Source organism: Callorhinus ursinus, unplaced genomic scaffold, assembly GCF_003265705.2.
Source record: "Callorhinus ursinus isolate GAN/ISIS: 27379988/994484 unplaced genomic scaffold, GSC_fseal_2.0 scaffold42, whole genome shotgun sequence".
NCBI lineage: Eukaryota > Metazoa > Chordata > Mammalia > Carnivora > Otariidae > Callorhinus > Callorhinus ursinus.
The window spans coordinates 2,340,209-2,362,732 of record NW_027397104.1 but is presented as its reverse complement, the minus strand read 5'-3'; the positions used below and the strand labels follow the sequence as shown (position 1 = coordinate 2,362,732).

The 22,524-nt window shown below is 51.5% G+C and overlaps 2 protein-coding genes across 5 annotated transcripts; both read right to left on the bottom strand.

Moving 5' to 3' along the window:
* Positions 1 to 237: 237 nt before the first annotated feature.
* ARID3C (AT-rich interaction domain 3C) lies at positions 238 to 6,623 on the bottom strand. 3 transcript variants are annotated; one of them, XM_025852979.2, is made up of 7 exons: positions 6,309 to 6,623; positions 4,391 to 4,463; positions 2,397 to 2,580; positions 1,959 to 2,248; positions 1,201 to 1,383; positions 894 to 983; positions 238 to 433 (listed from the first exon to the last, which is right to left on the bottom strand). In XM_025852979.2, exons 1-7 carry the CDS (start codon positions 6,621 to 6,623, stop codon positions 333 to 335), a joined length of 1,236 nt encoding a protein of 411 aa, XP_025708764.1. In that variant the 3' UTR covers positions 238 to 332. The 3 variants fall into 3 exon arrangements, with proteins under 3 accessions (XP_025708764.1, XP_073737412.1, XP_073737413.1); XM_073881311.1 differs by lacking the exon at positions 894 to 983; XM_073881312.1 differs by lacking the exon at positions 1,201 to 1,383.
* Positions 6,624 to 15,083: 8,460 nt separating this feature from the next.
* SIGMAR1 (sigma non-opioid intracellular receptor 1) lies at positions 15,084 to 17,880 on the bottom strand. 2 transcript variants are annotated; one of them, XM_025853003.2, is made up of 4 exons: positions 17,592 to 17,880; positions 17,247 to 17,447; positions 17,039 to 17,113; positions 15,084 to 16,162 (listed from the first exon to the last, which is right to left on the bottom strand). In XM_025853003.2, the coding sequence occupies exons 1-4, from the start codon at positions 17,740 to 17,742 to the stop codon at positions 15,936 to 15,938; spliced, it is 654 nt and encodes a 217-aa protein (XP_025708788.1). In that variant the 5' UTR covers positions 17,743 to 17,880; the 3' UTR covers positions 15,084 to 15,935. The 2 variants fall into 2 exon arrangements, with proteins under 2 accessions (XP_025708788.1, XP_025708787.1); XM_025853002.2 differs by having other exon boundaries at positions 17,021 to 17,113; positions 17,592 to 17,879.
* Positions 17,881 to 22,524: the final 4,644 nt, after the last annotated feature.

The window sequence follows — 22,524 nt, the reverse complement described above, 5'->3', positions numbered from 1 at the left end:
GCAGGTCTGATTTGAAGAGGTGGGGTCCTAGAGATGACACTGACACAGGGAGGCACATGAGGAGATGATGGGGGTTACTGGGGGCAGAACTCTTTGGTAGATGCTGCTGGGGTTGGCCAGGGAGGAGATGCTCTCCCTTGACAATGAGGTAGATGTAACATAAAAAAAAAAAAAAAAAAACCCCAAACCAAAAAAAAAAAAAACCCTCTTTGGGTTCAAGCCCCCTGGGGGGGGGGGGGGGGGGGGAGGTCATCTCCCAGGGCTGGGTCCTAGGGTGGGCACCCTGGAAGAATCAAGGTGTGGGGGCTGGGACTCAATCCAAGTGGGAGTTCTCAAGGTGAGGGGCTGGAAGGGGGCCCTGTAGGGAGTGGAGGTACAGGGTTGGTTGGGCCCTGGGAAGCTGGCACAGGCTGGCGACGGGCAAAGAGGACACCTGACAAAGGGGTGAGGAGATGGTGGAGGGAAAACACAGGCAGGAGGGAGTAGGCACAGAAACAGAAGAGGAAAACAAAAGTCAGTGTCCTGATTGTTAGAACACCGCACACATATCCCTGTCACAAACCAATGAGGACAAACCCCTTAGGTCAGTGGAGACTCCTATGCCAATATAGATACCCTCAAACAGGTAAACAAGAAATATTTACACTGATACATAGGCCCATGACAAGTCAGACATCCCATGGTACCCATGCCAGAGAGGTCATGCCTTAGACCCCATGCCATTGTAGACACCCCTTTAACCCATGCCATTGTAGCAATCCCTTGAACCCCACATTACCCATGCAAGTTTGAATATCCCTGAACCTCATGCTAGCTGAAAAAATCTAAAATCCCCATGCCAGAGCAAATATCCCTGACTTCATGCCAGTATAGACAGCCTGCTGTACCCATACCAGTGTAGACCACCCCGTTGATCTCTAGGGCCATGTTGATACTGCTGATACCACTGCCTGCCAGACTGAGAGGCCCATCCAGCCGCTCTTCTGTCCAGGAGGGGCAGGGAGTCACATTTTGGAGAATCAGACTTCAGATTTATAAGCTCCACCCCCCCATCCTTATAGACAGCCCCCATTCCACTTTGGCCCAATACCTATAATCACACAGTTGTCTATTGAGGGATCTTTCTGCCCCACCTTCAACATCTATGTCCTCCCTCAATGCACAGGTCCGAAGCCCTCTCAGCAACAAGCCCCTCCTCACCCCTCAGGGGAACCTTGCCACGGGGCAGGAAACTGGTGGGAGCTCCAGGTCGAGGTGGATCCATGTGCCCCATCAGCACAGCCCTCTTCTCTGGGGGCTCCTCTGGTGCCAACTTCTCCCTTGCAGGTCCCAAAGCCAAGCCCACAGGCAGTGCCAGTCGAGGGGCTGGAATTCCGGTTTCCTCTGGAAGAACAGGTCATTCAGCTCTCCTGGACTAACCAACTCTGCCTCTGCATTTGGTTCTCCCCCCAGGCTTGGGACCAGTGGAGGTCACCCAAGCTGAAGCACCAATTTTGATCCGCCCAACCCCCATCCAAAGTCTCAGCCTCGAGGCACTGAAGCTGGAGAGCCCAAAGGGCCAATATATATGTCTAGGTTGGTCCAAGATAATGTGGGTCCTTTCCGTGTTCTTAATTATTAAATAATACAGGTCACAGGAGGCAAAAACCACATGCAAATAGGAGCCCTAGGTGCACAGGTGTGGAATGGAGCTCCTCTAGATAAAGGACCTTTTTCTGAGCTTCAGGTCCACACAGCAGGAACCCGTACCCCAGACCTCCCACGGCTTCATTGACCCCAAACCTCAGTACTCCTAAACCTTAGCGGTCAGCAAACCCCAGTGCCCTGTCAGTCCTTACTGCCCTCAGACCTCAATGCCCCCCAGACTTCAGAGTCGCCACATTTTAATGTTCTCTGTATCTCAGCGCACCCTCTCGGTCTCAGAGACGCCCAAACCTCAGCCTCTCTCCCCTCAACACCTTTCTTAATGGGGCTCGGGCTCAGCTGCGCGCAGGCGTGCGCCGGCAGGCCGGAGGCGGAGCCTTGGGCAGGACTGGGGCTGGGCGTGGGCGTGGGCGGGGCGGCGCCAGGACCCGAGATTTGGCCCGGAGTTCCCCGAGGGGTAGGCCCAGCTAAGCCGTAGAGCGGGGCGGCGCTGTAAGCCTGACGACGGCCTTCGCGCCGGTTGCTGTCGATGGCTGCCTGGAGCTCCCCCGGGGAGCTGAGCGCCCGCGTCTCGCACTCGTACGGGTACAGGTACTTCATGTACCTAGAGGCGGACGAACGAGGAAGGGGGGGTGGGTGGGAGGCTGGACCCAACTGATCAAGCCCACAACGGAACGTCTACCCCTGGGCCCTCCACGCCCTGTGGCCCCCTTCCGAAGCCTTCCCCCCTCCGCTCGCGCGCCTGGCCTCACTGGGTGCGTAGAGTGAAGGCTGCCGACGTGATGGTGGTGGGCAGGCTGAGGCCGCGCGTGACCTCCCGCCACACCTTGCGGTTGATGACTTCCACCAGGCCGCCTTTGGCTGTCACCAGGCGAAAGAGCGCGTACAGGTCCAGCACCTGCTTTGCCATGATGGGCACACGGTTCACTGGCGTCCCTGGTGGGAGGTGGACAGAGAGTCAGGACACTAAGACTAAGACCCTGTCTGCGGACATCCTTAAGGACTGAAGGAGTCGGTTGCCTGGACGAGGCCAGGGTACAGGGCGGGACCTCTGAGAAAAGGGAAGAGGGAGGGATGGGGAGGTGGGATTCCAGGCAGAGCCCACAGAGCCCCCAAGCCCTGCACTGTAGCAGGAAGGACAGGAAGCTAGATCAGGGGTCGGTAAACTTCTGTAAAAGTCCAGACGGTAAATATTATAGGCTTTGAGGGCCAAACCGCCTCTGTCGGAACTACTCCACTCTGCCGTTGTAGCTTGAAAGCAGGTATGGAGGATATTTAGAGGAATGGGCCCGGCTGTGTTACAATAAAAACTTTACAGACCCTGAAATTCGAATTTCACACGTCCTGAAATGTTACTGAAATGTTATTCGTCTTTTAATTTTTTCCACCATTTAAAAATGTAAAAACCATTCTTATCTGGCAGGCAGCTAGATTTGGCCAGCCGGCTTTAGTTCGCCGACCCCTGGGGTAGACCGTAGTAAGGACTTCCGGACAGTGCTGACGAGCTGGACTCCCCTAAGCTGGACTCCCCTAAGCCGCGGCCGGGGTATGGCTGCCCGAGACCGGCGGATGGCGGATGGGAGGAGAAGCAGCCCCCGCCTCGGCTCGCCATCTCCGCAGCTCACGCCGCCCCCGCCGGCCAGTCCTGACAAAGGGGCCTGTCTGCGCTGAGCGATGGGCCCCAGTTAATTCCTTACCGATCCCGTCCCCTTCCGCCGCCGCCTTTGGACCCGAACAATTAGCTGCGGCCTGATTAATGGGGGGAAATTATCGGTCCCGCGGGACCTCCTCCCCCAGCAGAGGGAGTGGAGGGAGGCAGGGACCGGAGGGAGGCAAAGCTCCCGGCCTGAGGGTGATGGAGGAAATGCTGGGACCTGCTCAGACCACCCTAACCCACTTCCCCAGTGGAGGGGAGACCTTGAGGAAGGGGAGGGAGGGGACACTGGGACCAGAATGACTGGGCCTCCCTGGGAAGCAAAAAAGACCTGGGGCCCCACTGAGGGTCCCTGGCTAGAAAGGATCCCAAAAGGGGTGCTGGCCCTACAGTGGGAGGCTGGGGGACTTTGACCAGCAGCTGCACTAAGGGAGGGGGGTGCAGTGCAGCTAGTTAATTAGTGGCTTATCAGGCCAAGCTCTGAGTGAGTTAATTAGCTTTGTAGAGAGAGATAATGAGTCAGTCTTCGGACCCATGAATCTGGGGAGAAGCCTAAGTGATGGACTGCCGCCCACCCTGATCTCCTTCTGGACCCTTGCATTTTCTTCTAGCTCTGAGATTCCTGGAAAGGAATTCCCACTCCTCCACAGCCCCAACTCGCATGGTCCCCAGCCTACCCCTTGAGAAGTCCTTCCTTCAGTCTAATCCCAGTCCTTCCTGCTGTGGAGCACTTTGGGTGCCCCCTGCCTAAAGCAAGGGGAAACTGAGGAGAGACAAGGCTGGACAAAGGGCCACTGAAAGAGGAACAAGGCATTCCCAACCCCCCAATCCTGGGGACCCCCCCCAGTTCCCCCTCCCACCTTCCCAATTGATCCCACACTCATTAACCTGCCAGTGGGCTGGCCACTAATTAATCCCCGGGTGGAGGAGGGGGGCAGGGTCAGAGGTTAAAGATGCTATTGAGGGCCCAAAGGATAGGTGTTGCCAAGCTCAGGCCTCTGCAGAGAGGACCCAACCTAGGGACTAAACCCTGGGATCTCCCTTCCTCAAAACTGGTAGGTGGGGGTCCTTCCCTTACATCATCCCACTCACCCCTCTTCTGCATGAAGCTAAACAGGTCATCCAGAAATTCCTTCCTCTTGGGGTCTCCATCAAGCTCGTACAGCTGGGGAAGGACTGAGGTCATTTTTCAGCTCCACTGACTGCCCCCCTCCCCCTGGTTCCCCAACTCAGGTTATACCCTGAATAAGAGTTCTCAGCTGAAAGCGTGGGTAGGGTCTGAAATGTGGACTCCCTGGCATTAGACTCTCTCCCCATGAGGGTAGGTAGGGGCTCTTTTTTCCGATATACACACAGACCCTCCACTGGCCAGGGGAGCCCTGGGAAGCTCAAACCATCCCTCTGGGGAATAGGGGATGAGAGGAGGCTTAGGAGGCTCAGCCTGCCCTCCAGGGGGTACACAGAGCCCCAGGAAGGAAGTCAGGCTAGGATAGTATGTCATACTGAGGAAACTAACAGCTGTCTCTGAGGCACTCATTCACTCTTGTTCATTCCTGCAAAGGCTTCTTGCTTTTCACATCCCCATGTACCAGGGCTTGGGATGAAGGGCAGAGATACCTCTAACCCATTCCTTGGGCACAGTGGATACTCAGAAGCTCCTGGATTGAAACCTGGGGCCCCTCAGCCTACCTTCTGGTCTCTTTCCAGGGACAGTGACCTACCCACTACAGAGACTGCCACAGAGGTAATGGCCCTGCACCACCCAGGACCTGTGGGGTCAGAACTTGAAAGGCCCAGAGGTCATCCCACGCATTTCCAGTCACCTGGAGCCCCATCTCCAGTATCACCTCCCAAATGCCACCCAGGAGAAACAATCCCTAGAGTAACACTCATTTACCCAGAATAACAGTCCCTGAATAACACCAATAGGTAACACTCCATTCCCCAATAAGAACTCTCAGAATAAAAAAAACACCCATGAGTTAACAAACCCCAAAGATCCACTTTAGACCTACACTCCCACAAGAACTGAGCCCAAAGTCTTAGATGGATACCCACAAATAACAAACATGCTCTCCAAGTAATAATCTCCAGAATTATACCCAGGAGAAACAGTCACAGAGCCACAGAGCTCTGAATAACTCTCCCAGTTTGACACTAATGCCACAGAGTACTAGCCACAGATGAACACTTCTGGAAAGTACCCAAGACCAACATCCTACAAGTAACATCACCAGAACAGCACACCTAGAGTCAGAGCCCTTCATAATACCTTCATAGTGACAGCCTGAAGCAGTGCCTTAGAATAACATTCAGACGGGTTCCACAGAGAGGAAGAACCTCAAATTAAGGCTCTATGAGTAAGATCTGGTCATTCCCAGCTGTACAGGAGCCCTTTAGTCACACTGCGGCTGTAGTAGCCATCACAGACTAGGAACTGTCACCCATAGAACTCAGGCCAGGGAGAGGATTTGGATGAGGGCAATGCAAGAGGGAAGAGATGAGGGGGGTATCAGCTTGCCAAAGGAGTGGCAACCTCCAGCCTGCTTCCAAAGACAGAAATAGGCAGCCCAGGAAACCCCCACTGGTTGCTGGAATATGACCTTGCGACTTGATGTGTGAGAAGGTAGGGTAAGATGGTTCTGGCACTGGAATCCCCACTCCTCAGATCCCACTCCCTCAGAAGAATTCTTGAAGCTCTTCACCCCTCCCACTTTTCCTTCCAGCCTCACCAAGAGCCTCCAGTCTGTCATGCCTCCTCCATGTTTCTGGGCGTCTCCTGCACCTTTCAGGGTGTGCCTATGCACTTCTTTCCATGTCTCTGGGTGTCTGTTTCTCCCTCCCTGTCGCTATCTATCTTTCAGTCTTCCCCAGTCTCTCTCCAGGTCTCTGTGCCTCTGTCTTTCCATCCTGCAGAGGGCAGTGGGGGTGGGTGGGCTAAGAATCACCTGGCTTTGCTTTTGCCCAGAGAGGAGAAAGGGGAGAGGGCCTGATATGGAGCGGGTCCTACCTGCTTGAACTGTTCCTCGTAGGTCCATTCATGGGGCTGAGGTCCAGGGGGTTGGCTGGAAGGTGAGCTGGGGCCCTGTGTCCCTGGACGGCTCTCCTCAGCTGCCTCCTCCTCTGCACCGGCTTCCTCCCCTTCCTCATCCTCTTCAGCATCCTCCTCTTCTTCAGTCCCAACCTCCCCCAAGACCCCCTCAGGGGCCTGAAGGGTCCGGGGGGCAGGCAAGGGAGGTAGTGGTGGTGGCAGTGAGTGTGGAGGGGCCAAAGGCCCCACCCCTTGGGCCAGGCGGGCTGCCTGCTGCCTCTGCAGGGCCTCCATTACAGCTTCCAGGCGCAGTCCCCCCGCTGGTGGGGGGGCTGGCACCAGGCGGGGCCCGGAGGAAAGGGCCGCCTGTGGGGGTGGGAATTATGAGTGTTGTACCCTGCTGCCCCCACAACCCCCAGCACAAGAGGAGGTGTTCACTGATTCAGGGAAGTGTGGGGGGCCATAAGAAAAAAGCAGAAAGATAGCTTTCCCAGAGATCGACAGAGACAGAGGTAGAAAGAGCAGGAGAGACAAGAAACCAGACCCAAAAGGACAGAAATGGACATTGACAGAGGACAGGTAGAGACAGCAGATCAGAGAGGGTGACAAGGACCAAGAAACGGGGGGGGGGGGGGGGAGAGCGAGAGCACGAGCGAGAGCCAAGCAAGAGACAATGACAGGAGAGATATGGAAATAGAAATAGAGATGGGACTGAGAGACAACGAGAGACAGAGGTGGGGAGAGACAGAGATATCAGGCAGAGACAAGAACAGAGAGACAGAAATGGGGAGAGATGAGATACTGTGTAGAGAGGGAAGGTAAGAGACATAGAGGAGCAAGAGATAAATAACAAGGACCTGAGTGACAGGCAGTCCAGAGAGAGGGACAGAGACAGAGGTGGAGAGAGAGACAAATAGTGAGACAGTGGTTGAGAGAGACAGGGAAAGACCGACGCAGTGGGAGACAGAGACTGAAGAGAGAAAAGATTAGAAAGAAACAGGGCGAGACAGTAAATAGAGGGAAACAGAGACGAGGCAGGGAAAAACCGACGGAGAGACGGGGCAGAGACGCAGAGGACCAGCACTGAGGAGGCGCGGGAACAGAGGGCGGCGGGGGCAGAGCCCGGGACCGGGCGGGCTGGGGACCGCGACCGCGGGGTCTCGACGCCCGCTCTCTGGCTCCCCACGCCCCGCGGCGCACTCACCAGCCTGGCGCGGCCCGGTGCCCCCGGCGTCTCCACGGCGCTCCCTCTGCTCCACCCGCCTCTCGGGCAGCCCCTTGCTCGGCTCGCTTCCCTGCGCGGGGTCCCCCGCCGTGCGCTCCTGCCGCCGTGCGCTCTTCTGGCCGCGGTGCGCTCACGCGCCGCTCTGCCGGCGGCCGCCGCGGGGGCGGGACCCGAGAGGGGCAGCGCGGGCGGGGGCGCCGGGGGAGAGGCCCCGGGGGGCTCTGCCGCTCCCAGCCCCCCAACAGGTGTTTCCCCCTCCGTACTGCCAGATTAGGGGGAGGGGGCGCTGGAGAGCCGCCGGGAATCGTTTAAAGGAGAGTGAGGAGCCTAACATCCTTGGACTCTGGACCAGGGCCCCGTCACACCCACAAGGCGTGCCCCCCAAATCCACACTCAGTGCCCGGCATTCACACACAAATAGCCGTGTTCACACCCTGTCACAAGCTCAGGCACACAGCTGCCCTGTCTCACATATTTGGTTACACGGACATTATAGCACCAAGTGGCCTGGGCAGGTTGTGATCATGAGGGGAGTTACTTTGCAAGATGCTGAGGTGAATGTGGAGGGCCTGCACAGAGAGAAAGCTTCTCCCCCTGCCCTGACCAAGTGCTGTCCCCAAGAGCACGCACGCTGCAGATTGCGCAGTACGTACCCATGGTGGTGGACTCACACATCTGCACTCACACACTCAGGTCTCTGAACGGATTCCACATCCACAGCAGCAGGCTACACACACGACAAGCAGATACATAGTCACACTTCCTTCCTTCCTTCCTTTCTTTTTCCTTTTCTTTTTTTTTTTTTTTTAAGCTCTTGTAACCTTCTGTTTTGGACATTTTCAAACATATACCCAAGAAGAGTGCATAGTATTATGAACCTCTGGTATCCATCCCACATTTCAACTGTCATTATTACCATTTTGCCAATCTTCACACACATCCTCAACGCTTTTGGATGTGACTCCGCAGTGTGTATTTCCAGACCCCTTCAGCCGACTGTTCCTGGCCCACTCTACCCCCGGTAATCCCCCAGATGCGGAGATGCTGTATCTTATTTGGGGGCCCTGAGTGGCAGGCCACAATTTTTCCTCCGAGAAGCCTGGACCCCACTCCTCCCAGGCACTCTCATGCCTTCTCCAGTTTCTTCCTGTGCCCAATATGATGGACCTACTAAATGCATGAGGGCCATCCAGGAGTGATTCCAAGTGTGTGATTAAACAACCTGTATCTGTTGATTTGACACCTGGCATGAACGTGAAACTCACTATGTCAGATCCAGCACCAGGGACCATCCCCTGACCTCATACCCAGTGAGGCACGCTGTTCCCAGGGCCAAGATTCCTTTAGGAGGCAGAAATTCAGGTGTGACTTTGCCTCCTTCCTCCTCCCCAACCCTCTCCCAATCAGTCCCCTCCTCTCAGACCCAGCTTGCCCTGGCCTGGATCACTAGCTCTTCTCACTTCTCTTCTTGTGCTGGGTGACACCTTGCTGCTCTTCTTGTCCTCTAGCCTCCACCCTTGCCCCCTGTCCAGATTCCACTGCAGCACTAAGTCCCTGTTCTCTTTGGCCCATCTCTGGCCATACTAAAACTCAGTACTGCTCACACCTTTGGCTCACTCCAGTGTCTTCCTGCTCAGATTTCAGACCTGAGAGCCAGCCAAACCCCAATCTCTCAAGAAGCCTTGGTGATCCAGTTGCCTTCAGTATTGATGCCTGCTCCCCCATAGCTTTGTGTGGTGTGAGTTCTCCCGGGGAGAGTCCTGCTCCCTCCTCTGGGCCCAGAGGGGAGAATCTGAATGTGCAGAAGCAGACATATTCTAGGGGCTCCTAGGGAACTCGGACAGAGGGTGGAACTCTGCAGAACCCCTGTGCCCAGTTTGCTCCCCTTAAACCCCCCCCCCCACCCCCCCCCCCCAACCACCTGCTCAGAGAAGAGTAGGTGCCTGGAGAGAAATAGATGGTAAGATTTTTCTTGGAAAGATAGGAACTGGCTTAGGGAAATTCCAGTTCTGAGAGTTTGGAGATTGCTTTGCAGAGGGCGGAGGAGGACAGGGGCAAGGGATTGGGCAACTACTCCCAAAAGAAAGGAAATCAATCATCAATCAAGCATAGTAAACCTGTCTTTGGGGTCTGGGCCAGGAGGGCTACAACTGGGAAGGGCTGAGAGGAAGGAATAAGCTTCACTGGGACCTGGTTTCTCTCTCTCTTCATCTGTGAAGAGGAAAAGCTGTCTCTTACACCCTCACTTAGCTCCCATCTGATCCTAAACCTCACAGAGACAAAGACAGACAGACAGACGTAGACCTCCATTCATCCAACATATTTACTGAGCACCTACTTTATGCTAGACACTTGGAAATGGGAATAAATAAAACAAAGTCCTTATTATAACGGTATAATTCCAGTGGGGGAAATACATAGTATATCAGATGGCAATAATTAAAATGGGGAAAAATAAAACTGGGTTGAGGGGAACAGAAAGGGAAGGATACATGTTACCTATTACTTTGTAACAAACTACACTTAAACTTAGCAAGCTTAAAACAACATTTATTTTCTCACAATTCTGTGGATCAGGAGTTCGAGAGTGGCACAGCTGGGTGGTTCTGGCTCACCACTCCTCATGAGGTTGTAGTAAAAATGTTGGCTGTAGCTACAGCTACGTGAAGGCTAGACTGGGATTGGAGGATCCCACTTCCAGGATGGCTCACTCACATGGCTGTTGGTAGGAAGCTGTTCTCCCCAGGTGGACCTCTCCATAGGATAGGACCTGTGCCTGAGTGTCTTCCCAACATGGCAGCTGCTTTCCCCCAAAGTGACCCAAGAGAGACTAAAGAGGCAGCAATGCTTTTTATGGTCTAGTCTTGGAAATCACACAGTCACTTCTGCCATGTATTTGTTAAAATTACATTAACTAAGTCCAGCCCATATTCAAGGGGAAGGGAATTAGTCTTCACCTCTTAAAGGGAGGAGTATCAAAAATTGTATGGAGGCATTTTAAAACCACCACAGAGGGGTGCCTGGGTGGCTCAGATGGTTAAGCATCTGCCCTGCATTGGGCTCCCAGCTCAGAGGGGAGTCTGCTTCTCCCCCTGCTTGCTCTCTCAAATGAATAAATAAGAAATCTTAAAAAAAGAAAATAAAATAGGGGCGCCTGGGTGGCTCAGTTGTTAAGCATCTGCCTTCGGCTCAGGTCATGATCCCAGGGTCCTGGGATCGAGTCCTGCATTGGGCTCCCTGCTCGGCGAGCCTGCTGCTCCCCCTGCTGTGCTCTTTCTCTGTCAAATAAATAAGTAAAATCTTTAATAAATAAATAATAAAATAAAATAAAGTAAAATAAAACCACCACAGAACAGGGAAGGGGACAGTGCCTGGCTGGCTCAGTCAGCAGAGCATGCGACTCTTTTTTTTTTTTTAAGATTTATTTTATTTATTTTAGAGAGAGTGAGCGAGCAGGGGGAGGGACAGAGAGAGACAGAGACTCTCAAGTTGACTCCCCGCTGAGCGTAGAGCCCAATACAGGGCTCAATCTCAAGACCATGAGATCATGGCCCGAGCCAAAATAAAGAGTCGGAAGCTTAACCGACTGAGCCACCTAGGCACCCCAGAGCATGAAACTCAGGATCTCAGGATTGTGAGTTTGATCCCCATGTTGAGTGTGGGGCCTACTTAAATAATAAATTAAAACAAACAAACAAACATCCTTCTGTGTTTACGAAATGTTAAGGGAAGAACCAAGTATTGAAAGAGTGGAGGAAGAGAGCCATAGGCATATCTAGGGAAGAGCACTGCAGCTAGAATAGCAGGTACAAATATCCTGCGGTGGAAGTTTGCTTGGTGTGTCAGAGGAAAGCAAGTAAGCCACTGTGTTAAAGTAAGGTAGCCAGGGTAAACGGTCAGACATTTGGTCATAGCTAACATGGGCCTTGGAGTAGGTCTTGGAGGCAGTGAAAGGACTAAATGAGATGGAAGCCATTGGAAATGTCTGAGCAGAAGAAAAAAACAAAGAAATGTCTGAGCAGAGAGTAGAAGTCTGACTGTGGTTATTGTGTGGAGAATCATCCACACAGGATACAAACATGAGGATTAATTAAGAGGCTGTTGCAGGGGGCCCCTGGGTGGCTCAGTCGTTAAGCGTCTGCCTTCGGCTCAGGTCATGATCCCAGGGTCCTGGGATCGAGCCCCGCATTGGGCTCCCTGCTCCGCGGGAAGCCTGCTTCTCCCTCTCCCACTCCCTCTGCTCGTGTTCCCTCTCTCGCTGTGTTTCTCTCTGTCAAATAAATAAATAAAATCTTTAAAAAAAAAAAAAAAAGAGGCTGTTGCAGTAATCCAGGCAAGAATACTCCAGGTCCAAGATGGCTTGGACCAGGTAGTAACAGTGAAAGTGGCAAGATGTGGGTAGATTCTGGATATGTTTTAAAGATAAAACTGACAGGATCTGTTGATGGCTTGGATATCAGATGTGAGAATGAAAGGTATCCAAGATGGGGTGCCTAGCTGGCTCAATCAGTACAGTATGTGACTCTCGATCTTGGGTGAACTCGATCTGTGAGTTCAAGCCCTACGTTGTGTGTGGAGATTACATAAAATAGAATCTTTTTTTTAAAATATTTTATTCATTTATTCATTAGAGAGAGAGAGAGTGTGCGCACATGATTATGGGGGAAGAGCAGAGGGAGAGGGACAAGCAGACTCTGTGCTAGGCAGAGTCTGGCATGGGGCTTGATCCAACGACCCTGGTATCACCACCCAAGCCGAAACCAAGAGCCAGCTACTCAACCCACTGAACCATCCAGGTACCCGTAAAAATAAAATCTTTTTTTTTTTTTTTAGATTTTATTTATTTGTCAGAGAGAGAGCACAAGTGGAGTGGGAGAGGCAGGCAGAGGTAGAAGCAGGCTCCTTGCCAAGCAAGGAGCCCGATGCGGAAATCGATCCCAGGACCCTGGGATCATGACCTGAGCCAAAGGCAGATGCTTAACCAACTGAGCCACCTAGGCACCCAAAAATAAAATCTTAAAAAAAAAAAGAAAGGTATCCAAGATGACTACAAGGTTCTTGGCAGCTGGGTAAATGTAGGTACTCTGAACTCAGACAGTTAAGACTGTAAGAGGTGCTGGGTTGGGAGAAAAATCAGTTTGTGCTGCCATTTTATGTTTTATTTTTTAAAGTTTTATTTATTTGAGAGAGAGAGCACAAGTAAGCAGAGCGGCAGGCAGAGGGCGTGGGAGAAGGAGACTCCCCACTGAGCAGGGAGCCCAATGAGGGGCTCAGTCCCAGGACCCCGAGATCATGACCTGAGCCAAAAGCAGACACTTAACTGACTGAACTACCCGGGCGCCCCTGCGCTGCCATTTTAAGTTTGAGATGCAATGAGACAATCAAGAAGAGATGGAGGCAGTCAGATATCTGAACCTAGAGCTCAGAGGTTTAGGTTAAGACAAAAAAATAGGAGTCAAGACACAGACGGTCCTCAAGATCCATCTGTGTTGTTATAAATGGCAGGGTTTCCTTTTTATGGCTGAATAATATTCCACTGTATGTATATACGGACGTTCACACATATATACCATTTTCTTTATCCATTCATCCTTGCAGGCATTATGCTAAGTGAAGTAAGTCAGATGAAGACAAATACTGTACGTTCTCACTTCTATGCGAACTCTACAAAAATCCAAACTCAGAAACAGAACAGATTGATAGTTGCCAGAAGCAGGGGGTGGGTAGGCATGGGGGCAGGGTGGGGGGGTAGTGGAGGAATGAGGAAAGGTGGTCAAAAGGCACAAACTTCCAGTTATAAGATAAATAAGTCCTGCGGATGTAATGTGGAGCTTAGAGCTCTAACACATTATTTAATAGTACATTACTATATTAAATACTATATTTAGAATTGGAAAGTAGATTGAGAGTAGATATTTAAAGTTCTCACCTCAAGAAAAAAAGAACTTGTAACTGTGAGGTGACGGATGTTAACTTACTGTAGTAATCATTCCACCATACATATGGGTGTGAATCATGTTGTACACCTTACACTAACAGAATGTTATATGTCAATTATATTTTGATGAAACTGTAAAAAAAAAAAAAAGACATAGATGGTTGAGAACACCTGGGAGGGGCGTAGATAGAGAAGTTTGAGGATTGAGTCTTGGGAAGTCAAAGGAGCCAATTTAGGAGTTAAGGTGATAAGAAAGAGCAAAGGAGCCAGTTTAGGAAGCGTAGTATACTGGAAGCTGAGTATTTTAAGAGCGATTAACTGTGTCAGACGAAAGTTAAGAAATAACCATTCAACCAACTCACCTAGCAACTGAGATAGGGAGGAGTCTGGGAGCCTACTCTTATGAGGAAATGAGAGAGGACAAGGGGAGCTAGGGCATTCCTGATAGATGTAGTCTCGGAGCCTAGAGGCAGAGCTGGGTTACAGGGTGGGAGAGATCCTTAGGAGCTTGACTTTGCAACCCAGTGGAGAAGCCCCAGCCAGGACCCGTCATGGCCAACATGGTGGTGGTAGTGAAATGTCGGAATGGCCATCTTGCCTGGCCTCACATTCACTCAGAGCCACAAATTGAAACTTTTGATGTTGTTTCCAAATGGTTATACATGTAGTCTTTTGTGTTGTCGTTCATTAGAATGTTGAGTCTGGGGATGCGTGGGTGGCTCAGTCAGTTGGGCATCTGCCTTCAGCTTGGATCATAATCCCAGGGTCCTGGGATCTAGTTCCGCATCGGGTTCCTTGCTCGGGAGGGGGCCTGCTTCTCTCCCTGCTTGTGCTCTAATAAATAAATAACTTTAGAGAATGTTGAGTTTGTATATAAAAATTGTGTATTTTGGGGGCACCTGGGTGGCTCAGTTGGTTAAGCGTCTGCCTTGGGCTCAGGTCATGATCTCAGGGTCCTGGGATTGAGCCCCATGTTGGGCTCCTTGCTCAGCGGGGAGTCTGCTTCTCCCTCTCCCTCTGTCTCAAATAAATAAAATCTTAAAAAATAAATTGTATATTTTTATAACCAATTTTGTTCTGTTAATATACCAGGAAGCCTAAGAAGTAACAGTGGCCTGGGTCTTACTTAACCTCAGAACAGGGCCAGGAGGAAGGTGAGGCAAGTGAGGTGCCAGTGTGCAAAATTTAAGAAGGCAAATGCAGTGTCCCTGGGAGTGAGTGCAACTTAGGCACCTCTTTTGCTTCATCCTAGTGCCAACCCCACCTACGTCAGACACCACCAGGTAGTGTCCCTGCTCTCCACCCCTGGGGGCTCCTATAAGTCAGGTGTCCTGGAGAAGGAAAACTGGAGAGGAAGAACTTCTCTGGGTAGGGGTGGGCATGATGTCCTGAAAACAGACAAAAGGATAGTGTGCCTCCTTCAGCTCAAAAACGAGTATGTACTGCCACCCCGTGGCCATCCAGGATTGGATTCCCAGGACTACCAGAATTGCACTGACGGGAGTAAGGCAAGATCAAAACCCACACCATCTCCCAGCCCTTAATTTCTTCACATTAGCAAGTTTTTCTACTGTTCAGACACACGAAGAAATGAAACTGTTCAAAAGGTCTTTATTAACAGAGACAGATGGACAGACAGTGCATCAAAGGCAGTGTCTGAAAGCTGTGATGGGGGTGTATGTGTGCAAAAAAGGCCTTCTGTAGGCCAGGGATGGCTCCCTGGACCTAGGCTAACCCCTCTAGGTCCCCTGCCCAGCAGTGGGCCCTGCGCTGAGGCCAGCCTCCCCACCATACTCCTGAGGGATGAATGGGGTTGGGGGCGGGGGTCTTTCAGGATAGGACCCTGACCTCAGCATTCTCCATTCTTATGGTTCCCCAGTGGACGAAGTTGCTGAGAGGGTGGGGGACAGACCTCGAGAGCACTTGCACAGCAGGGGAAGAGAATGGGGGTAAGGCATATGGTGAGGACAGGGAGATGAAGGGGGCCTCCACAGGCAACCTTTCATCTTCTTCCCCCCTCAACTGCTGCTGGATCGAAGGGTCAGGCCCAGACAGAGGATAATACCCACACCCATCCTTAACTCCAGAGCCCTGACTGGTGGCAGGGAAGCTCTGGAAAGGCCTGAGTTAGTGAGTCAAGCCTGTAGTATGTGTATCTCAATGTGACTGGCCCTTTTGGTATATGTGGGGCTCCCTCTCTGGATGGGTGTGAGTGCATGATGCTGCTGTACACATGGGATTCTATCTGCATGTATGTCCCATATGTTCCCAGGAGTCTCTATGTTTGGTTGTATACGCATGTATGTCCCTGCTCGTACACCAGGAACTTAGTAGTTGCATGTTGTGAATATGTCCCTGTCTTTTCATGTGGGCTCCAGAAAGTGGATGTATGCGGGCCTGCCCGCTCCTGTCTATCCACAGGTCCTCCTTCAGGCCTGGCTGGTCAGGGGTCCTGGCCGAAGAGGTAGGTGGTGAACTCAAGCCGGAGGCCCCGGGCATAGGCGCGAAGAGTATAGAAGAGTGTGAGGAAGTCCTGGGTGCTGAAGATTGTGTCAGCCAGCGCGAAGGCCAGGGTAGATGGGATGACACCCCGGCCATACTCCACCATCCATGTGTTTGGCCCCCATTCCACAGCCGTTGCCTCACCAGGCCCATGCACCACGGTCTCTCCTGGGGAACAGCGAGCACCCCCATAAGAAGTCTAGCCCTGCCCTTCCATTGCTGCCACCTCCCTGACCCGTGGGCTATCTAGGGGTAGGGAACAGAGCAGGAGCTTCAGGAAAGGAAAAAGCCTTACCTCACTGGCCTCATCGCCCAACTGGAAGAGTAAGGAGCCAAGATAGCCACTCCTAAGTTTTCCTCTGTGGCATCACCTGGCTCACATCCTCTCTGGGAGCCCGGGGGTGGGGGAGGGGAGCCAGGGAGGGCCACCTCACCCAGCCATGGGCCACTATATGGGAGTCCTGGAAGTCTGCATTCTCAAGCCTCACTCATGTTAGGCAGAAATTTAGCTAAACTTGGGCCGGGCCTGTTAGAGAGGGAGGGGTAATAATAAGACTTGTTTGGTTCTCTGAGAAATGTAGCTGTTCAATTATAATGCCTGTCATGCCTGTAACACTTAACCTCAAACTTATGTGGAAGTCCAAAGCTCTACTTTTTATGTAAAATGTTTCACCACAGAAACAAGGAAGACAATGGTCTGTCTTGTCTTTGGGGGGTATGACAACCTATCTGATTACCCAACTGTCTCCCCAACAACTGCTGGAATGTTGGATGAATAAAACAGTATCTTGGTAGATAAAATTAGACAGAGTTAACAGGAAGCTGTTATGTTTTGTTTCCTTTTGACAGTAGAAAGCAACTGGGGTCCTTGGACCTGCTTCAATCAACGACCTGTGGCTTATCTGCGGGGATAAGGGAACCAGGGAAGAGTCCCCAACGACCCCCATTCCATGCCATGGCTCTCCTCCAACTATGGGCACCCCAGAACGAAGCGACCCACCTCTCTGACTGAGCCCCCCTACCCACCTGGGTAGAAGACCTCACTTTTGGTAGTGCCCTCTCTCCACTGGTGGAAAGTGCCAGAGATGATGGTGTCCGAGATCTCAGCCCAATAGCGCCCTGAGGGACAATCAGATGGACACCGAGTATCAGGGTATCAGCGCCAATACATGGCTTGGCCAAACATCAGAAAGGAGGGCATGAGCCCTTGTACAGCCCCAGCCTCCCAGTTCGGCCCGCCGCCAACACTGACCCGAGTGGCCGCGAGAGCCCAGGGCGGTGCCGAAGAGCAGCACGTACTCGGACAGTGAGGCGTGCAGAAGGCACATGGCGCCCATCCAGCCGCCCGCGTTCACGAACACCCACTGCAGCTCCTCGTCGGGCAACACGTGGCCTGGGTGCAGCCGCCGTAGTTCCACAATCAGCCGAGAGAAGGCCAGCTCGTGGTCCAGCCCTGGCGGGGGCAGAGGAACAACACAATCAGAGCCAGCACCACTCCGAACTCGGGAAAGGCGCCTCTGAAACTCCCAGCTCGGCTCGGGCCTCCCCAGGCCTCTGCCCTCCACCCATTCACTCGCCCGGTCATCCGTCGGCTCACCCGCATACTGCCGGGCCAGCTGCGCGATCTCTTCGTGCTGGAAAACGAAGCTTTGCGTGCCAAGCCAGAGCCAGACCACCTGGGCCAGCACAGCTGAAGCAGCCAGGAGCAACGCGGCCCACACCCACCGCCGGCCCACTGCCCACTGCATCCTGGCGGGCGGACTGGCAGAGAAGCAAAGGAACAAACTGGGGCCTGGACCCGTGACTCCCACTGCCTCCAAACCTGCAGCGCGCAGTCCACTACCGTTCCCCCGCCATAGCCGTGGTACGGCTCGCCCTGGCCAATCAGAACAGTCCGGACACCCGGGCACCGCCCCTCGGCTTGAACCATTTCCTCTCGGGGAGCGGGGAGCGCCAAGGGATGGGGCGGAGCCTCGCGCGTGATGCGAGGGGGCGGGACTAAGCCATCCTCACTGTTCCCTTTAGGGCCTACAGGCTGGGTCTCTTCGAGTGCCATACCACGTGTGGGCGGGGGTGTGAGTGTGGGTGGGGCTAGGTGGCCGTGACACTCAGAATGGACTGGCCCGCTTGGGCTCACAGGTGAAGCAGGCGAGCCCGGAAGCAGAGCCTTCCGGGACTTGTGATTGTCTCCTTTGCTAGCACACAAAGTGGGAGGAGGCGCTTCTGCCTAGAAATGTTACGGAAGGCTTTCTGGAGGCGGTGACGCCTGAGCGATGTGTTTAAGGGAAATGCGGAGGGCATTCTAGCGAATGAGGCCTATTCCAAGAACAAAGGCACCGTAAAGAGACAACATGGGGTCTTTTTGGAGCCTACGATTCATTCTTTGTTTTGAAGCACAAAATGTTGGGCGCCTGGGTGGCTCAGTCGTTAAGCGGCTGCCTTCCGCTCAGGTCATGATCCCAGAGTCCTGGGATCGAGTCCCACATCGAGTCCTACATCGGGCTCCCTGCTCAGCGGAAAGCCTGCTTCTCCCTCTTCCACTCCCCCTGCTTGTGTTCCTGCTCTTGCTGTCTCTGTCTCTGTCAAATAAATAAATAAAGTCTTTAAAAAAAATCTTTGAAGCACAAAATGTGAGAGGAGGGCGTTGTAAGCCAACAGGGTTACGGGGAGGGAAATGATAAAAGGAAGAGAAGCAAAGGGGAAAAGAGGCAACAAAGTGCAGGGATTGAGAAAGAAACTCTGGAGCTGGACTGGATTAAAAGCCTGGCTCCTGCCACCTACTAGTTGCGTGATCTTGGGTAAGTTAGTTAAACCCTGTGACTCAGTTTGCTCATCTGTGAAATGGGATGAATAAAAGTACCTACCTCATAGTACATACCTTCATTGTGATGAAAATTAAATGAGTTAATATTTATAAAGCAATTAGTGCCTCGCAAATGGTGACATATGTGTTTGCTATATAAATAAAACACAAAGGAGAAGAGAACTGGAAGAGCATAGCATCACACATGATAGTGATGGAATGAAGGGTCAACACAGTCAAAGGTAATTGAGAGTTCTGATAAAATGATGGGAAATGGTCATTAGGTTTCTCAGTAGGGGCATATAGCAGAGATGATGCTATACATTCACAAATCTATTTCCTTTTGCTCTTGGGCAGCCAGATTACATTCCACAGTATACTCTGTAGTTAGATGAGGCCATATGATTGTATTCTGGCCAATGAAGTGTAGCCAGAAATTACGTATGCTACTTCCAGGCAGGTCTGGCTCCTAAAACCTGTGAAATTCTTTACATTCTCGCTCTTCCCTCATCTATTATCTTAGTTACAGAGAAGTAGTGGAGAATTCTGAGTGCTGCCCCCCCCCCCCCCAATGGACTGTGTTGCTAAGCCACTGAGTTTGGGGGGTGGGGTGTCATTTGCTACAGCAACTAAGATTACTTAACCTAATACAGGCCACTAGACATGTTACAGTGTATTGTGCCGGTAAGAGTAGAGGCTGGGAAGATGGACTATTTTTTGAGAAACTTGGCCAAGAAGGGAAAGATAAAGAAGGGATTATCTAGAGGAGACTGCATGACGGAGGGAACGTTTTTGTATTGGCTCTGGCTCCTGCGACACTCCTGAGCTGACCATTCTCTTAACCCTGAGGACCAGGACTAACCCCAAAATCTGGTCTGTATGCCCCTGTTTAGGCAGAACTCTCTGGGACTGTCTGGGTCTGCAGTTCCCCTGGTCTTTCAGAAGGCTTCTCTAGCACACACTTTTTTTAAAAAAAAATTGATCACAGCCGTATTCTCTAGACGTTAAGAAACAAAACTGAACCAAGTAAATTTGAAGATCTAATTGGCTTTATTAAACAATTCATGAATCAGGCAGTACACCATCTAGCAAGTAGAGGGGAGCTCCGAGGAGGAGGTGTGCAAAATGGAAGGTTTTTATTTTTATTTTTTTAAATATTTATTTATTTATTTAGAGTGCCCATGCATAGGAGGGGGGGGCAGAGGAAGAGGGAGAGACTCTCCAGCAGACTCCCCGCTGAGTGTGGAGCTGACTCGGGGCTCGATCTCAAGACCCTGAGATTGTGACCTGAGCCAAAATCAAGAATCGGACACTTACAGTGCCCCCGAAGTGGAAGGTTTTTATAGGAAGATGTCTGGGATAAGAAAGTTACTAGAAAAGGATTAGGCCAGGCAAGTTCCTTTTGCCTTAGGGGGGAAAGCAGGGGATCTTATTATGCAGATTACCTCGGCTTCCTTTGGGGAAGAGGGCCCAGGAAGGGACTCATTGGTGCTAATCGCAAAATTCCTGACCAACCAGGGAAGACTACATTTCTGGGGAAGTTGAAACCACAGATTAGGCATTAAGCCCTGGTTTGAAAATTTGACATATGTGATACCAATTTGGGCCTATAGTTTTCTTTTCTTTTCTTTTCTTTTTTTTTTGGTGCTTTTAATTTTTTATTGTTATGTTAATCACCATACATTACATCATTAGTTTTTGATGTAGTGTTCCATGATTCATTGTTTGTGCATAACACCCAGTGCTCCACGCAGAACGTGCCCTCTTTAATACCCATCACCAGGCTAACCCATCCCCCTACCCTCCTCCCCTCTAGAACCCTCAGTTTGTTTTTCAGAGTCCATCGTCTCTCATGGTTCGTCTCCCCCTCCGATTTACTCCCCTTCATTCTTCCCCTCCTGCTATCTTCTTTTTTTTTTTCTTAACATATATTGCATTATTTGTTTCAGAGGTACAGATCTGTGATTCAACAGTCTTGCACAATTCACAGCGCTCACCATAGAACATACCCTCCCCAATGTCTATCACCCCACCACCCCATCCCTCCCACCCCCCACCACTCCAGCAACCCTCGGTTTGTTTCCTGAGATTAAGAATTCCTCATATCAGTGAGGTCATATGATACATGTCTTTCTTTCTCTGATTGACTTATTTTGCTCAGCATAACACCCTCCAGTTCCATCCTCGTCGTTGCAAATGGCAAGCTCTCATTCCTTTTGATGGCTGCATAATATTCCATTGTGTATATATACCACATCTTCTTTATCCATTCATCTGTCGATGGACATCTTGGCTCTTTCCACAGTTTGGCTCTTGTGGACTGGGCCTACAGTTTTCTTTTGAACAACATTGTAGAAGAGATCTTGGAGGGGAGGGGCTCGGTAGGCCCCATCTCAGTCATAGTACTCTTCCCCCAAAAAGTGATCTTGGGAGACAGAGGAGAGGTTTGGAAATGTTCCTGAAGAGATGTTTCTGAAGGGTGTGAGGAGTTAGCGGGCACTGATGAGGGAGCAGAAGGCAAGCTGAGGACAAAGCACAAGCTGACACCCTGCAAGCCCCCCCCCACCCCCTGGGACAGGTGGGACATTCCTCAGACACTGCTGGTTGCCCTAAAGCTAAGGAAAGGAAAAACAAATGGTTAACTTATAGAGATCACAATCCTGCGAGACATGAGTCTCCCTCAATTTACAAATATTTTAGTGACATTTATCAATAACCTATTTTCTAGAAGGAAGCTCCCAACTGTCTTTTTTTTTTAAGATTTTATTTATTTATTTGAGAGAGAGAGAGAGAGCACATGAGAGGAGGGAGGGTCAGAGGGAGAAGCAGACTTCCTGCTGAGCAGGGAGCCCGATGCGGGACCCGATCCCGGGACTCCAGGATCATGACCTGAGCCGAAGGCAGTCGCTTAACCAACTGAGCCACCCAGGCGCCCGATCTCAGCTGTCTTAACGTTAATGCTTTACTAGAGGAAAAAAACAATCTTAACTTGACAATGGCAAGGCGTCCGGTATCTTGTAGGTCCTCTTTAGCATATGAAAGTTTTTTTAAAAACCTCCCTTTTTCCTTACCCCCAACTCCCAAGTATATAATCAGCCACCCCTCACAACCCTGGTGCAGCAGCTCTTTCTGCCCAGGGTCCTGTCCCCCTGCTTTAATAAAATCACCTTTTTGCACCAAAGATGTCTCAAGAATGCTTTCTTGGCCGTCGGCTCTGGACCTCAACTACATTCAAAACTACATCAGCATGATCCAAGGAGTGGCACTGAAGCACTGGTGTTCTTGGGAAAATGGGGCTGCCTCCAAAATCCAATCACTCCAACAACAAAGATGGCTGAGAGAGGAGGAAAACAAATCTTCCATCCCGGCTCTCCTCACCCCTACCCCAAAGAATGAAGCCCCAGTGGTATAGTAGGTAAAATCCTCATTTCTCAGTTCCCTGCCCCCTGCCCCCTACCTAGTAGCCTCTTCAGATTCCAGTCTGAGGACCTAGGGCAGAGATTAGGTAAATGACCAACGACCCAGTTTTTGCATCTGAGCTGCAAAACACCTGGGTTGGCCTGGCCTGGGTTGGGGGAAGGGGCCTTCCCGCTACCGTGGAGCTCCTAGCTCACTAGGTTTCTGTCTTGAGTCTCTAAACTGAGCAGCGAGAAGAGCCTGGAAACTTGGGTTCAAATCTTAGCTAGGCCACTACTCCTCTGGGTGACCTTAGGCTTCTGTTCTTCAC

Bases quoted from the DNA above. Each gene is read 5' to 3' on its own strand.
- SIGMAR1 (XM_025853002.2), bottom strand. From the start codon at position 17,742: ATGCAGTGGGCAGTGGGCCGGCGGTGGGTGTGGGCCGCGTTGCTCCTG. The intron at 17,448-17,591 runs GTGAGCCGACGG...TGCCCCCGCCAG, and splicing joins GCTGGCCCGGCAGTATGCGG to GGCTGGACCACGAGCTGGCC. The intron at 16,163-17,020 runs GTGGGTAGGGGG...GCTGTTCCCCAG, and splicing joins AAGTGAGGTCTTCTACCCAG to GAGAGACCGTGGTGCATGGG.
- ARID3C (XM_025852979.2), bottom strand. From the start codon at position 6,623: ATGGAGGCCCTGCAGAGGCAGCAGGCAGCCCGCCTGGCCCAAGGGGTG. The intron at 4,464-6,308 runs GTAGGACCCGCT...GTCCTTCCCCAG, and splicing joins ACGAGGAACAGTTCAAGCAG to CTGTACGAGCTTGATGGAGA. The intron at 2,581-4,390 runs GTGAGTGGGATG...ACCTCCCACCAG, and splicing joins TAGCTTCATGCAGAAGAGGG to GGACGCCAGTGAACCGTGTG.